Source organism: Cylas formicarius, unplaced genomic scaffold (assembly GCF_029955315.1).
Source record: "Cylas formicarius isolate icCylForm1 unplaced genomic scaffold, icCylForm1.1 PGA_scaffold_5__7_contigs__length_24384050, whole genome shotgun sequence".
NCBI lineage: Eukaryota > Metazoa > Arthropoda > Insecta > Coleoptera > Brentidae > Cylas > Cylas formicarius.
Window position 1 is genome coordinate 18,877,886 of NW_026844341.1, and position 17,392 is coordinate 18,895,277.

The 17,392-nt window shown below is 37.0% G+C and overlaps 2 protein-coding genes across 4 annotated transcripts in view; one reads left to right on the forward strand and one right to left on the reverse strand.

Moving 5' to 3' along the window:
* The window catches only part of LOC132701903 (phosrestin-2-like), an 88,123-nt gene that overhangs the window by 68,850 nt on the left and 1,881 nt on the right, over positions 1-17,392 (forward strand). For both annotated transcript variants that reach the window (XM_060670198.1, XM_060670199.1), the window contains exons 8-9: positions 1,795-1,949; positions 7,651-7,884. In XM_060670198.1, the coding sequence (XP_060526181.1) occupies positions 1,795-1,949; positions 7,651-7,884 (389 nt within the window). The remainder of the gene's footprint in view (positions 1-1,794; positions 1,950-7,650; positions 7,885-17,392) is intronic.
* LOC132701906 (14 kDa phosphohistidine phosphatase-like) overlaps positions 13,535-17,392 on the reverse strand; it is a 93,101-nt gene continuing 89,243 nt past the window's right edge. The window contains exons 5-8 of one of the 2 annotated variants that reach the window (XR_009618828.1): positions 16,015-16,256; positions 14,913-15,951; positions 14,706-14,856; positions 13,535-14,654 (exon numbers count right to left, since the gene is read on the reverse strand). The gene's annotated coding sequence lies outside the window, so the exon portion shown is untranslated. Of the gene's footprint in view, positions 14,655-14,705; positions 14,857-14,912; positions 16,257-17,392 lie in introns of both variants that reach the window. The other variant, XR_009618827.1, reaches the window with a different exon arrangement.

Sequence of the window (17,392 nt, forward strand, 5' to 3'; positions counted from 1 at the left end):
GTAAATGAATTAGTGTTGCTCGCTCCGCTCGTGTCAAATAAACTAGTGAGTGAAATGCCGCTTACCGCGGAATTTATGTAACTTTGTAACTATGTAACTTTGCCAACGTTATTATATTATTTATTTTATATAATTTTATAGTTTATATAATTTTCTAATTCAATATTTTTGCCCATAATTTATTGTCTTCTCCAAGTTTTTTCTATGCGTCGTACACTATAGTTAACTATTTTCTTTTAAAAATTCCTCTTTGCTTCCAATATTAACGATTATTAGTTTTTGTTCCTTTCCCTGACGGTGCATTTAATACTCATTGACAAGCTTTCCATGAAAGCTGGGCGGGCACTCATTTTATTTTTGTCTTGCCAGATTTCTAACATGACTTTATAAATTTGCTCCAGTACATACGTTATGATTAGTCTATCCTTAAATTGTAGTTCATTTCCTTTTACTCCATCATAATGGAATAATATGTCAGTAAGATAGGGATCAAAATAGTTTATTATGCAACAAGTGCGGTAAACGGTATTTGACTCACGAGTTTAATTGACACGAGCGGACCGAGTTTATAATAAAGGAGTGATTTAAAAAGTTTATAGTGTTGCATACTATAGTTTTTCTACGACCGTTAGTTTTTGGTTAAATTTTCGCAAAATAACACGAACACATTCACTGACATGACCGTCAGAATTGACAAACATCAAAATTCAAAGCGTGGGAAATATCTCCGAAAATATCCGATAGATCGGTGGGTAATTAGGTATTTTACAGAAGGGGGTAGAAAATAGTATATTATGCAACAAGTGCGGTAAACGACATTTGACTCACGAGTTTATTTGACACGAGCGGAGCACAGCGGAGCGAGTTTTTAATGAACGAGTGTTAAAAAGTTTACCGGACGTGTTGCATTCTATACTTTTTCTACGACCGTTAGTTTTTGGGTACATTTTCGCAAAATAACTCGAACACATTCACTGACATGACCGTCAGAATTGACAAACGTCAAAATTCAAAGCGTGGGAAATATCTCCGAAAATATCCGATAGATCGGTGGGTAATTAGGTATTTTACAGAAGGGGGTAGAAAATAGTACATTATGCAACAAGTGCGGTAAACGACATTTGACTCACGAGTTTATTTGACACGAGCGGAGCACAGCGGAGCGAGTTTTTAATAAACAAGTGAGTTAAAAAGTTTACTGAACGTGTTGCATTCTATACTTTTTCTACGACCGTTAGTTTTTGGGTACATTTTGGCAACACTAACAACACTAATTCATTTACTGACATGACAGTCAGAATTGACAAACGTCAAAATTCAAATCATCATGTAGTTTAGTATAATCATTAATAGTACTGACATGGTAAAGTGACGCTTCCCGCACGCTAGATCGGTGGGTAATTAGGTATTTTACAGAAAGGAGAAGAAAAATAATTTTATTGCACAAAATTTACTTACGCCTATGACCGACATCAAAATTGAGCGCAATTTCGACGGAATTTCCCATTATATTACTCTACACTTACCTGAAATATTAATTAATTAATAATAATAATTATATAACATAATCTTTTTTTAAATGGGACCTGAATTTCAAGGTTTCTCTTTAATACAAATTCGGATCAATTAAACATCACATTACTACGCAACGAAATACAAAGTTCCTCTGTCCCCCCCCACCCAATCTTATACTGTGGATGACGTAACCCGTGTGCCTTTCGCATCGTCGAGGGTATTTTCCGGCCGTCAAAACTCGTCCGGCTCGAAAAATGAGATTCCTATTTCCGGTTTCAGACGGAAACAGTCCCGGGAGGAAAGGAGGCCGTGTGGCTTTCGAAAACGACCGCACCACAGTTAACGGTTCGGTCGGTCTCGAAGAAGGCGTCCCCGAGGGCCATTCGCTACAGGACGCCGATTCTCCCGACGCGGAAAACGTCGACGAAGACGAGGTATACGATTTTTTTCAATGACGTTAAGGAAAACCACTTAATTTTGGCATTTTTAGCGAAATTTACCCGATCAGGAACATAGGAACATTATATTTTATTCTCGACTCTGCGACCAGAAAAACACAATTACTAACAATTTACATAATTAAATTATTTCAAAACTCACCACTCATGTAACATTTTTCGCATCTTAAGGTTTTATTATAGTTTTTGCAAGTTTCCTAAGGGGTCCAACAAATATCAAATTTCTTTAAGTGTTACGTTTTCATTACTTTATTTATTAAACCTTCGGTGTTTGTCTCCTCCATTTTTTTTTTTAAAGGGTTGATAGCAACTAAATATATAAATTAATTAAATTACAAAACTTATCAAACTTTTTCGTGTGGTGCTGTATGTTTTTGAGGTCTTCTTAAACATGTCACAAGCTGATATCCCGGCAGTGAACTAGTTGGATTTGCGTTTTCAACGAATGGTCAACAACGGTGCTGTTTTCCCAACTTCTTTGGTTTGAACAATTTTCAAATACATCTTCAGCAATAAATCAATAACTTAAAAGTGAGGTTATGAGTGCATAAATGACATTTGATATATGCTCACTAATAATTGTTTTTCCGGTTACTTTTAGTTTTGTGCTATTTACGATGGTTTTTATAAACGCCTTTTTAGTTCCTTAGAGTTTTATTGCAAGAAAAATATTACTATGAAGCACCTACGTAAATATTCAATGTGTTTAATATTACTTGAAAGCATAGCAAACCTGTTTTTGGGCAAACTTAAAAAGGCATTTCAAACAACAAAACTTACATATGTTTCGGCGTCTTAAAAGTCTTCTTCAGAGGTCCAAGTAGACCCGCAGATAAGAGCACAAATGATTGGGGTGATTCTTAATAAAACACATCACATCTTGAAGGCTTTTATTGTAATACATGTACCGTGCGTTCGATTTATCTTGATAACATTTTAATTGGCTGTAATTTTTTTGTATTTAGAGATATCAAGGTAAACAAAAAAACAAAAGGGCTAGTAGCCGAGTTGTATTCCAAGTGTCGTATAAAACAAAACACATCACATTATATTATATATTATATTTGTGTTTAATAGAATATCTTATTCCGATTACAATGATGTCAAAAATGAGAATTTTTTATATAATTTCAAAGGGGTGCCCTGACTGACAAATAAAAAATTGTTTATGTTTGACGTATTAATAAATAACGTTGATGGTTGAATTATTGTGCAAATCATTATTGTTAAAATGATTTTTTGGGAATTTAGCATCCGTGAAAGGTAACGTATTAAATTCTAAAAAGGTATATAATAATAATATATAATGTTTTAAATGAAGAAAAGACTTATATGTCAGAAAATTGATAGTGTTTTGTTTTATATGTCAAAAACAAAAAAGTTACGTTCATTTAAAATGTATCGAGATAAATTGAACGCACGGTAACCTAACAAAGTAATGTCAGAGTTCAAAAGCATTTTTTTGTTGGTATAGTAGGACCCCACCGATCTATCCAACTCATTAAAAATGTAAATCCCTGATGGGCGTACTATACAGAATAGTGGTAATAGTAGTATAGCTTAAGGGCTTCTGGGCCGATTCACGAAAAATCGATAAGACTAGACGCAGTATTATCGGAGAAGTAAAAAATCGGTAATGTTGGCGTAGGAAAGGGCTTTCTTATTATTGTTATGCGAATTTTATTTCAAATAACATTGTAATAGTCGCCCATGGCATCGGGTTTTGACGCTTAATATTTTATGTTTCGCCGATATTTTCGATACGGTCTCGGAGATAGAAATACCCGCCTGTTATCCCGACACGTGTCCTATAGGACATTATTATTTTAAAGGATGGATCGCCAGCGTATCGTTCACGTTTAATTGCGTACCTTTTGCTATCTAAACTTCTCGATTTTTTTTACGTCCTTTCCGCGCTCGTTATCGCTCCCTTTGTGTTACGCTTCCTCCCGTATTCAGACGCACCAACAAACCATTAAATTTCGAAAGCGACTTTTTAGGAGCGCATCGTTTCGCTTTTGGGAGAGGCCTTAATTAAGGCACCGGATTCGGATAAATCGTATTGTTATAAATGGCCATTAAATTAATTTCTCGCGGCTTTAACTTTTCTTTTGTTTTTTCGTCTCTAACTTAACTGCAAAATTAACAGATAAACGTAATGGAAGCGGTCAAGTTTCCTTTTTTTTTGCGGAATCTTCGCTTTGGGTTTGGTTGAAAGGAGCGAACAGCCAAATGTTTTCAATCCTCCGCTAGGTATTGAGCATCTTTGGGTTCATCTTAAAATTAATACGCTACTGTTACTAATTGGAAGTATTTATAGAACAAATGCATGCAGTGTAAATACTTTTGTGGGTTATTTTGATAATATATTGTCATACGCGGTGCCTCAATATCTTCTTCTTCTACTCTTCACGGTTTAGACTTATAGTCTGTTCCGGCTTCATACATCCCTCCAGCGTCGGCGGGGTCGACCTACACTTCTTCTGCCTATTGGCTGGTAGTTTGTTATTATTTTCGGGATTCTGTCATCAGGCATTCTATCTACATGTTGTTTCCAGTTGCGTCTATATTCTTTTATTTTATCTGTCATTGCAAATATTTGTAATTCGTTTCTGATATCTTCATTTCTAAATCTATCTAGTCGTGTGCAACCTTTCACCCCTCTTAAAAATTTCATTTCGGCCGCTTGTATTTTGCTATATTCTGCTTTTGTTGGTACCCAGCTTTCGCAACCGTATAGGAGTACTGGAGTTGCCATAGTTTTGTAGAATTTTATTCTGGTGTCTTTCCTTGTTTTATTCCTTAATGTTCTTTGGATTGTTCCACAAATTTACGTAGTTTTTGAGAGATATCATTATCTCTGTCATATCCTACTTCGCAACCAAGGTACTGGAACTGAGACACCTGTTCCAATGGTTGATTGTCTAGAACAATCTTTGTTCTTACAGAGTACATACCTTCAAAGGCCATAACTTTCGTCTTTTCCTTCGAAATTGTCATATTGTATTCCTTACACAGTAGATTCAGTTTATGTATAGAGCTTTGGAGATCATTTTCATTGTTTTGTATCAGTATGAGGTCGTCTGCGAATAGAAGGGAATTCATATAGTCGTTCTGGTCGATCTTAATTCCCTTCTTTGTTTGTCTTTTCCATTCTCTCAAGATATGGTCAATGTAGATATTAAAAAGAGAAGGTGACAGACTGCATCCTTGTTTTAAGCCTTGGTTTGTCTTTATGGGTTTGGATTCGCCACTGTTTAATTTTAGAGTTATTTGGGTGTTTTCGTACAAGGTTTTTATTGTTCGCACCAGATGTATGGGGTATCCTCGGAGGCGCATAATTTTCCACAAAAGATTCCTGTCCACCCTGTCAAATGCCTTTTCAAAATCTATGAAGGCGATGTGTGTTTGAATATTGTATTCGCGGTGTTTTTCTATGATTTGTCTCAGGGTAAAGACATTGTCAGTGCAAGATCTTCCTTTCCTAAACCCATTTTGATCTTCTAATAGAATGGCGTCTGAGATTGCTTTTATTCTGTTGTTGATAATTTTAGAGTATATTTTATATATAGAGTTCATGAGACTTATACCTCGGTAGTTGTTGCAATCGTTTCTCTTCCCTTTTTTGAATATTGATATGACTTGGGTGTCTTGCCATTCTTTAGGTATTTGGCACTCTCGCCAGCATTCATTAAACAGGTGCAATAATCTTAGATTTAATATCGGTCCTCCATATTTCAAGAGTTCCATGTTGATGTTGTCTGGACCCGCCGCCTTTCTATTTTTCATCTTTTTCATTACCTCATGAAGTTCTTCGATGTCTATTCTATCGCCCACATAAATATCGTCGTTTTCTGTTTCTTCTAGTGTTACTGCATCTGGGTTATACCATAGAGATTCGTAATGTTTAGTCCATTCTTGTTCGTCAATTATATTTAAGCTTGCCTGATCTTTTGTAGTTTTATTGAGTTGTCTAATTACCTTATAAGCAAATGCTTGTTGTCCATGCATATCGTTTTCCACGTTGCTGATGAATTTATCCCAAGACTGTTGTTGTATTTGTTTCCTTAATCTGTTGACAGTGTTACGAGCTAGGTTATATTGCCCTTTACTCTCATCTGTTTTTGTTTGTAGATATTTTAAATATGAAACTTTCTTTTCCTTAATGGCTTCTTCGATTTCTTTGTTCCATATTCTTAGCCCATGTTTATTTCTGAACTTCTTCTTCTTTCCTAGACTTTCAAAAGCTGCTCTTTCTATGCATCTCTTTATGTTTTATGATTACATTATTATAAGGGGTGATCTTAATATAAATCAACTTACTCCTCACTTAATTAATGCGTGCTTAGAAGCATATGATTTTTCTCTATTGATTTCTGAACCCACCCGTCTAATTCAGAATTCTCAAACCTTGTCGGACGTAATCGATACTAACCAACCTAATATGACCACTCCTTCTGGAGTTTTGTATGTTTGCATGTTTCTGATCATCTCGCAGTTTTTTGTCAAATTAAATCGCAGCCTCGATGTTTCCGAAATTTCAATAATGACACTTGTCGGTATCCCTCGGCATCTCATTATTCACGAAAATTATATTGATCAGAAAATAGATATGTTCAATTTTTTCATAACTTATAAATATGCTCCTTTTGTCGTGTCTAAGATCACCAAAACCTATGCTCCTTGGTTAACACATACTAATCGTGAAATGATGAAAAGGACATATATATATATATATATATATATATATATATATATATATATATATATATATATATATATATATATATATATATATATATATATATATATATATAATCCAGGAACTTAACTGGCTAAAAATAGACAGTACTTTCAGGTACTTTTTGGCGTCTATGGTTTTCCAAATTATAAGCACATCCAATCTGTCTAGCTTCTCAGTTTCGTAATGTTCAACCAGTGGCTTTAAGGCACCCCTACGGACTCTCACTGCCGCAGATCATTTTCTTATAACGCTGTTCTAATTTTTAATAGTATACCTGATTCAGTAAAATCACATTTAATATTGAAAAAATATTTCAGGTGGACACTGCTAACTTCCCAAATAATTTCATTTTCAATGTTATTCTTTTTATTTATACTATTAATAACTTTCTATTGTTACATATTACTATTACATTTACCTATTATTTACTTCTTATCTAGGTAAATATCTCTCTTTATCTATTAATTTATCAATGTGATTATAACTTCCTACTTAGTTTTCATTTAAGAGCTTAAGTGAAGTAGCTTTTGCTAGACTTCGCCTCTTCTCTACTGTATACTTGTAACAATATAACAATATACAACAATAAAGGCAAAACAATAAGGAAAATTATCTAGGAAACCACCATTGCCATGGCAATACACTTTTGGCGACGAGTAAAGTTTACCATCACGAGAACATTCGACGGATAAATTATGAACATGCATCGTCGCAATGGACGTCGTCATCATCTTCGTCGAACGTCCTTAATTTCGCTCCCCCAGGCCCTATTACCATTTTTTACAAGCGCATAACGAACCCTAACGATCCTCGGTATCGGCTTAATAATACGCGGTGGGATCGTAAATCGAAAATTAATTTTGGCCAGTTCGGTATTAATGAAAATTACGTTGCCGAAACAGGTTAAACGTAGACGTCTTTCTTCTATCGCAGGCGAAAATCTCGGGCTACTTTCACAGCACGTGCGGCGGCAAACGGCCCAGTTTGGCGGCTTACTTGGCGGGAGTTCCCAGCCCCAGGGCGGTGGTCGAGAAACCGTTTCTGCTTAGTGACGGTAAAGTGTTCCTGACTGCCTCTTTGAACAAGGCGATCTACTCTCACGGCGAAGACATTCGGATCAAAGTGCAGGTGCGCAACAACAGCAGCAAAACGATCAAACGCATAAAGGTAAGTTTCACCGGACCTGATTCGATTTCGCATGCACGGTTTTCGTAATATGTTAAGCTCTGCTATCGGTCGTTGCGGTTCTTCAACAGATATCAATACCAAATATAAGTAATTCTTCGCGCAACAATACCGTTGAAATCTCGCAGAGTCGTACATAGCAACCAGAAAGTATGTCACGTTTGAGTTACAGGATTAGCTCTATAACGTGTTAAAAAGTCAACTTAGAAAATCCGTCTTTACTAAAATCCCTATTCCTGAAACTCTCAACATCATTTCTGGAATCAAACCTTTTAAACTTAATTAAAAAATGTTTGTTTGGAACATCTTTTTCTTATAACGGTCAAATTTTTCAACGAATGGGTTCTTCACTAGACAGAAGCTCTCGACACCTTCCAAAATTATGGAAGCGCTACGTCGATCATACTTTTGTTATTGGGCCTCATTGCTCAGAATCCCTAGTAGATTTTCTTAGACATTTAAACTCTATAAACCCTAACACACGTGTTATATTGCGACCAGAATGATAGTGTTTTTACAACCGGGCCTGTCATTAATTTTGCCTACTGCTTGTTACTCCAAAACCGCAGTCCCTTATAGAACACCCCGCCGAACAGACTCTTTCCCGTAACCATTCCAGGACCGTCCCAAAAATTTATATACCTACACGAACAAGTATTTTTTGCCAATCTTTTTCGCCGAGCAACTGTTGAAACATGTATATACAAAAATTAGTGCAAAGTAACAATTTATTACTTTCTGTCACTTGTTTTTATTGGTGCTCCTACTTCCCCTTCCGAATTTCTTATAAAATTGTAAACATTCAAAACAATTTGTTTAGCATCTGAAAACAAATGGATCCGTTTTATTTGCTGAGATAGAGGTCTTCTAAATTGTCATTAGGTTCGACTACCATTTCCACTTCGTCTTCAAATTCTGCGATGTTTTTCATGTCTCCACATTTTAAAGTGTTAAAAAACAGGAATCTTCAAAAAACGTTTAATTGTAAGATTGTAATAAATGTTTATTTGTATTCTTATGAAGTGCTTATCTACTGTGAATATAATCTATAGTCTATAGAAAACACAAAAATATTAGAATACTAGAAGAAAAATATTGTTCATCGACAGGCACACAAGACAAAAAGACTATCCTCAAACTTACCTGTAGAGTACAGGTACTCTACCCTTAGGTTTTGAACTATCCAGTAGAAACAGCCTCGCAGGGTCATAGCTCGAGAGTCAGGTACATAAATACGTACCTAATGGAAGGATCACATTCAAATATCTCTGTAATATATACGAACATATTGCAATTTAGGTTTATACTTATTCGAAAATACTCCTTAGCATCAATGATTAATCAAATTTAAAAAGGTTCATTCACGTTTCTACAAATATTCGGTACGGTTCATCTCAGGAAAGACCTACTTAATGCAGAATAAACATCTGTACTGTACTGTGTACTTAAAACATCAAAGCAATAAATGCACTATAATTTTAATGCATTGTGACACCACCATCCGGCCAAAAATTATTGGTTATCAACTCTCTTGTTCACAGAGCCGTAAAACTACCTCAGCCCTAGTCACTGAACCTAGAATTAAAACACCTTACCCCTGCTCTTCTCTCTAATAATTTGCGTGGCCTTTTCACCACAACTTTCCAATAGCGATAAGGCCCAAAGCAATCCCGCACTTGCCACTGTTGTCCTTCCTTACATTCAAAACTTCACTGACCACATATGAAAGGTTCTAAGTAAATACAACGTGAAAACCAGATTTACCACTCTGTCCAAAAATCTCTAAATAAATTCAATCCGTCGAAGACAAAATTCCATTTGAGATGCCAGAAGTTTACAACATTACATGCATATGCGACAAAAAACACATTGGAGGGACCGGAGGCTCAAAGATTTTTTTTACAAAACTTCTGGATTCCTCCTGCGTCGGTCGAAACCGGATATAAAATTTTATTCGATAAAACTAATATTCTTGCATGTAATCAATTCTTCTACCGACTCAGGTCTTTACCTGTCACCAATATGGGAATCAGTCATCCGAGACGACGTTTATGGTCCTCATTTAGCTCCGCCCTTCTCGAACAATGCAAGGGATGTTTGTTTTCGATGTATAGAACTTTAAGTTGCAATAAAACAACGATGGATTATTCGATTGGCATGAATTTTATTTATCCGAAAGATAATCTTGTGGCATTACATTTTAAATATGATTTCTGGCATATGACCGCCACGGCTGGCGCGGATGTAGTCCAATCTGGACGTCCAATTTTCGATGACTTTTTCCAACATTTGTGGCCGTATATCGGCAATAACGCGGCGAATGTTGTCTTCCAAATGGTCAAGCGTTTGTGGCTTATCCGCATAGACCAATGACTTTACATAGCCCCACAGAAAGTAGTCTACCGGGGTGTTTAAATCACAAGAACTTGGAGGCCAATTCACAGGTCCAAAACGTGAAATTAGGCGGTCACCAAACGTGTCTTTCAATAAATCGATTGTGGCACGAGCCGTGTGACATGTTGCGCCGTCTTGTTGAAACCACATCTCCGTGACGTCATGGTTATTCAATTCAGGAATGAAAGAGTTAGTAATCATAGCTCTATACCGATCACCATTGACTGTAACGTTCTGGCCATCATCGTTTTTGAAGAAGTACGGACCAATGATTCCTCCAGCCCATAAATAGCACCAAACAGTGAGTTTTTCTGGATGTAACGATGTTTCGACATCGCTTATGAAAATCGGGAACAACGACAATCTCGTTTTGGGCCCGTTCGACAAATCTACGCCTTACTTGGTGATCGTTTGGCTTCAATTCTTGCACGAGTTGGATTTTGTCAGCACATAAACCAAGATCCTCCCGCAAAATCTTCCATAAAGTGGATGGACACAGATCCAATTCCTGTGCTCGATGGCGGATGGACTCATTCAGGTCTTTCTCAATGCTACGCAGCAATAGCTTCTTCTGTACGCACTGTACGGCGTCTCTGGGGATCCGAGTTATCAATAAGAGTAAACGTGGTGCGAAAACGTTCCATGGTTAATCGAATTAACTACTCTGACGGAGGATTTTGTCGACGATAAAATGGACGTAGTGCGTGATACGTATTCCGCACAGAACCATTATCTTCGAAATAAAATTGCACTATTTGCAAGCGTTGTTCAGGAATGAGTCTATTCATGATGAATTGCCAAACCAAACTGAGAATAAATCACTCGACAGCTGTTAAATCGGTCGCCATCATGAACAGTAATGCCAACTTAAAGTTCTATACATCGAAAAAAAAAACCATTATAAGCAGGTACAGGGTAGACAGTTTCCGTCAAGCTCTGAAGAAGCCAACAGGTTGATTGGCGAAACGTCAGCAAATTGGACACAGGAGGAATTCAGAAGTGTTATTAAAAGTAGAAAATACCTAGAGTAACAAAAATTACACACAATGGGATTCTTTTGCATCGCACGCTAAATTAACGTGTTCGTTCTGTTTCCTGCCGATCCCGAGTTTTGTTCCAGACTCTGAAATTTATGGACAAACCCGACCTTCGTTTTTTTTCTCGCTCCTCCCCCCTTTCAACGCTCGAAGAACTTTTTTTTTCCTACGTTTCATTAAAGATCGAGCCTTCGGGTAATTTTTGGTACGCGCCCCTCGCATGGTGGGCGTTTCTGTTTCTATTCGCCGACGTTTCCGTTTTCGCCGAATTGATTTGCCGGTTCCACATAATATAAATCGTTTTGTTATGGGACCAATTTAAAAGCGACTGACAATTGCAAATTTATTTGTCGCGGTATATTTGATTTACGCGCGAAACGGGCGTTTATTGGGTCAGTTTGTTTTGCTGGTGAAGGCACAGCGGCGGCGGGTACCGGGCTCGATTTGTAAGATGTTTAAACATCGTTAATTGTACTTAGCACCGTCCCCAGTTTGTTTTTCCTAAAGCTTGTCGGCTTTTTGCACCTCCTCAAATATCGGCGTTCATCAAATTTATTGCTAAATTGACGTCGTAACGCGGTTGCTGTGCTAGATAAAACAAAACCTTAGGACTTAAGGCTTAAGACTTAAGACTCAGGCGAAAAGCATCACATCAAGTAGACATAAATACGGGATGGGTATCTTTGCATGAAACAGTTCAAAGTCAGAATATTGAAATAGTACAAATTCGTCTACACAGTGGATGACTTGTAAATATTACTCTCGTAGTTCTTTTGATTTTTGAGATACGGGACGTTTTTGGAAGCTTTAGAAAAGCAGAAAGTGAGCTGGCTGCCGGTTTTTACGCAGAATTCAGTGGCATACTCAGATATTTTTTTGTTATGTTTTTTATATGAGTCACCCAGCATATTTTTGAATACTACGATTGAGTTTGTCAAGAGTATCTCATAAATAAGATTTGAGAAAATATATTCGTTAATGTTAGTTAGCTATAACAGGTTATTTTAATAACAAAATAGCCCAATCCTTTCATATTCAGAAATTCTTGAGTTTCTGTCAGAATTTTGCGGTTTGTGTTTGTGATTTATGTTGCAAATTTTAATTAAAAAGTCAATAATAAATTTGAAACCTTTAAAAAATACGTCATGCTAATGTCACGTAATGTCAAATTACTTATACACAAAAAGAAGAGAGTCGGATTTTTTTTTTAAGATTAAAATCAAATTTAATTTAATATGGATCCTTTTGCAAATCCGGTCCATTATTTACAAAAAAGAAAACAAGGAGATCGATAAAATCAGTGTATTGGCTTCAATCCGTATAAAGCCTTGCAAGAAAATCTTTCGAGTTCAAACTATCCTAAAAGAAAAGACAAATTTAAGCCATACAAATTTCATCCTTACGATATACTTGCCGAATAAAGTTTTGTAAATGGTATTTATATAAAGCAAATAAAAATTAAATTTTAAATAAAATGGAGGATTTTTTATAACCTGTCATGGCTAACCAAAACTAACAAAAATGAAAAACTAAACTTAAATATGAGCTTTATATACTTTTGAGATGCTCTTGACAAATCCAGTGGTACTTTTTACAAAACTTCTGGATTTCTCCTGCGTCGGTGTTTGCCGAGTCGAAATTGCTGACGTTTCGCCAATCATCCTGTTGGCTTCTTCAGAGCTTGACAGTTTCAGTCAGGAGGAATCCAGAAGTTTTGTAAAAAGTATTACAGTAGCCTGTGGAAGTTTCTTTGAAAAAAAATCCAGTGGTGTCATGCAAACATATACTGAGTGACCAATTTAAAAAATTATAAGTATGGTTAAATCCAAAAACTAATTCAACATAGAAAAAATCAGAGTATGGCACTGAACTCTGCCTGAAAACGGCAACAAAGGTTTTACTCTCTTAAAATAAGTTTAAGAATAATCGAGATACGAGGGATATCGCAAAATCCAAAGTTTGTAAAAACATTCTCTACCTCAAAAATCGAATGTGGTATCAAAATTCTGTTTGCGAATCTTTTATTTCTCGAAAAAGTAGCAAAGTGAAATACGCATCCGTTTATCTTTACTAATAACTAATAATCTTGTAAAGAATTTTTTGAAATTTGATCTGTTCACCGTTTCTTCATAAGACATCCTATCACTGTCTTCGAATGGTTCAATCCAGGCACTGTGGACGAGTTTTCTCTGCCATACAGGCTTTGATGACATTCCTTGCCGTGATATAGTGATCACCAACCTGTTGGTGACGTTTCTGCTCCTTTGTTTGTTAGGAGGTGGGCTTTTGTTACCTTCCAGTCCACAATGCTTTGAGAAGGCTTTCGACAAGGTCAGGCACGACAAACTGATGGAAATACTCCAACAAGTAGGCATTGACGACAGGAAAATGCGAATAATTAAAAACCTTTATTGGCATCGACGAGTAAACATTAGGATTGACCAAAACATCTCTGACACAGTGGCAATGCGCCGGGAGATGCATGCCACTGTACTCTGAGTACATCTTCAGGGAAGGTCTTGATGAATTCTATAGAAGGATTAAAATAAATGGAGTTAGCATCAATAACTTAAGATATGCTGACGACACTGTTCTGTTAGCCAATACTCCGGAAGCACTGCAAATGCTTTGGGATAGACTCACCAATGTATGTAACGAATATGAACTAAAACTCAACCTCAAAGACGAAATGTATGATTGTAAGTAAACAATCAGTGTGTATATGTGTATACAGCGTATGGCGTCCCGCTTGAGCAGGTAGATAATAATACGTACCTGGGCTCTAACATAAACAACAACTGGGATATGAGCCAAGAAATCAAAATTCGTATAGAAAAAGCTATAGCGGCTTTTTTTCGGATGAAGAAATTGCTACGTCTAAGCTGGGTTGACAGAATCCACAACGAACCAATATTGGAGCGTCTACATAAACAACCTGAAATCATTAAAACAACACCGTTTCTTACAGTCTTCCATTTCAAGTGAGACACTTAAAATGATATCCCTGTACAATACGAAGTATCGTATTTCATTCGAATATTTGAATATATTTATCCTCTTCCCCGGAAAATACACGAAGTCCCTGCGAAACGTCTAGCGTGTCTATGGCGCGCTTGCTAGTTTACGTCTGGCGAATTAACAAGGTGCGGAATCGGTAATAGGATTAGCCGCGCCAAATTTCAATCCCGTGCGTGATTGATGCGAACTTCTGCGGAACAGCCGGAGTTATTTATAAGTTGACGCGACTCACGTCTTTAGATTTATGGAGAGTCTTGGAGGAAAAGCGACACGAGAACGAGATGCTCCGATTCCGCGTATTTCCTGGGAATAAATACTATATAGAAATGGCGAATGGGGTCGAGAATAACTTACGTCTAAGGTGCAGGGATGCAGTTCTGATATCGCTATCAACTTTGGTTAGTTTAATTTTGCTTTGGGTTTCTTGTCCATTGGTCTCTAGGAGTTCGTCAAAACTCTCGGGATCGTTGTCTTCTCTTACTAAGTTTAGTAATCTGCAACGTTTCTACAAAAGATCTCGTGTAAAATTAAATATTTTACTTGACCGCCTGTACGTCTTACACCGAGAGACATTAAGCATGATCGATTGGTGCTACCAATTTAACAATTGTCTGACATTTCTGTCGTTTCTGTATGTTGTTTATACTGGAGTACATCCGACATCATTGTCCCCGTTCTGCAGACAATAACCGTCGTGTACGACAATCATTAAATTGTTGAATGTATAAACACGCAACACTGGTCCCGCATTGCGTCGTTTAGGGCGCCTACGGTCTCCTACCGCCGTGAACAAGGCTTTGTGGGTACCGGAAAGGGGTGTCGGACAGATTCCAATTAATACCGACAACGGGACAGGCCCTTATTAGATCAAACACCGCCTTTAGAACTTCAGAACAAATTCCTTAATCGATACCACTCCTTTGTCCGCTTTCATCTTCGACGGCAAGTATTTTAATTGTTATACTTTTTATAAAACTTCGGGATTCTTCCTGCGTCGATTGTTGTTGTTGCTAACGTTTCGCCAATCATCCTGCTGGCTCCTTCAGAGCTTGACGGAAACTGGCTCGCATATTATTCTGTATTTGCTGTTATTTTTTTGCGACGGGCGGAGCTAAATGAGGGGCATAAACATCGTATCGGATGACTGATTCCCGTCGAGGTTGCTTATAGATTTCTATAGACTCTCGGATTTTTCGTTGGTAGAAGAATTGATTTAGTTATATCGGTTTCTGATATTTTTCGTCCGGTCTCTCCAATGTATTCTTTGCCGCATATGGAATGCTGTAAAATGCTGGTATCTCAAATGCAATTTTGTCTTTGACGGATCGAAGATGTTGACAGATTTTTGGATAAGTGGTAAATCTGGTTTTGGAGTTATACTTCTTTAGAACTTTTGATATGTGGTGAATATAAGGACAACAGTCGCAAGTGTGGAGTGTATTTTGTGATGGAACGCTTAAGATCTTTAATAATATAAAAGCGGGCATAGAGTAAAATGCGAGCCAGTCTCAGTCAAGCTCTGAAGACGTCAACAGGATGATTGGCGAAACGTTAGCGAGTTCGAGTTTATAAAATATATTACAGTAGCCAGTGGAAGTTTCTTTGAAAAAAAAAAGTTGTTACCAGCAACTTTCTCGTTATTCTATGGTCGTTTTATACTTACGTGTAATTAGGCATTTTCTTACTAAGATAAACAAATCCGTTAGAATAAATGCTCTCAAAGTAGTGAGAGTGTGTAGCCAATGCGGTACGGTGTTCCACAGCGCTCGGTTCTCGGGTCTTTGTTATCCACCATTACGTAGAGGCAGAGACATTGTTCACTCAGGACACAAGCACCCGAACTTCAGCTAAACACCCACCAATGCTACTGGATAAAGTTGGTGTGACCATGAGTGAAATGGTTTTCTATAAACAATCCGGTTTCAGATAACAAAAAAATACAAAAAATTGGTCTGATCATATAGCATTATATCTCTTTATTGACCGATACATCAGATTCGTGAACCTTCAAGAAACTTGTGTAGTATAATGCTCTTTTTAAGACTACTTCATCGCTGAACACTGGTTTATTTCAAAGTGTAATGTCCTACTTGCGCTTTGGGTATGGAGGACTCAGAGAAAGATTTCCGAATGGAAAGGAAAGGTATTCGGGTGCTGAGTAATGCAGGAGTCTTTTAATTTAGACATAATGTCGTCCGCTTCTCTCCCCTGTTTCAATCTGATGTCATTTTAGCAATGTTGAATTTGTCAACGCCGTACTAAATAACATACCATATCATAACAAACCTGCTTAAGTAAACAACACTTTCAATGTAACTTGGAGTTTATGTATTTCAAACCTATAGGGCAGCGCACTGTCGACACGGAGTTGTTTTTGAATAATAGAAAGGTTTTTAGGAACCCATTTTGCACTAACCTTATGCATACCCTAAATGATCATGCAGGATTCGACGAACACTTGTATCAGAAAGCTTAGTAATTTCTGAGATTTCCTTGACCTTTAAACGTCGATCACTCACCCACCTCTTTCACAATCGCGACAATATCTTCCGTTATGACCTCCACTGGTCGACCAAGTCTTGAATCATCTTCAAGGGACTCCTGCCCCATTCGAAAACGTTTTGCCCATTTTTTCACTACAGAATACGAAGGAGAAGTTTGGCCGTACACACCATCCAGCCTTTCTTTAATAATTTTAGGTGCTAACCCTTCTTTTGTCAAAAACTGTATGACTGCTCTACACTCAATTTGCGACATTTTTTCGTACATGTCTTGATTAAAATGCTGTCAATAAAAAACTATTTGACGCAAGACTTCAATTTTTTTTTCGCAGCATACTGAGATATATATTTAAAAGAAGGTAAAGTTTTATCGTGATACTGGAGCTGCATCTATGTGAGACCGGGAAATTTTGGCGCTAACCTCGTACCATTGGTACCACCAAAACTAACTTGAATTATTAATAAAGTTGTTCATCATGGTTAAATCAGCATCGAGATATTTCATGTATCAAACTCAACTCTCTGAGTTAGGTGCATTTT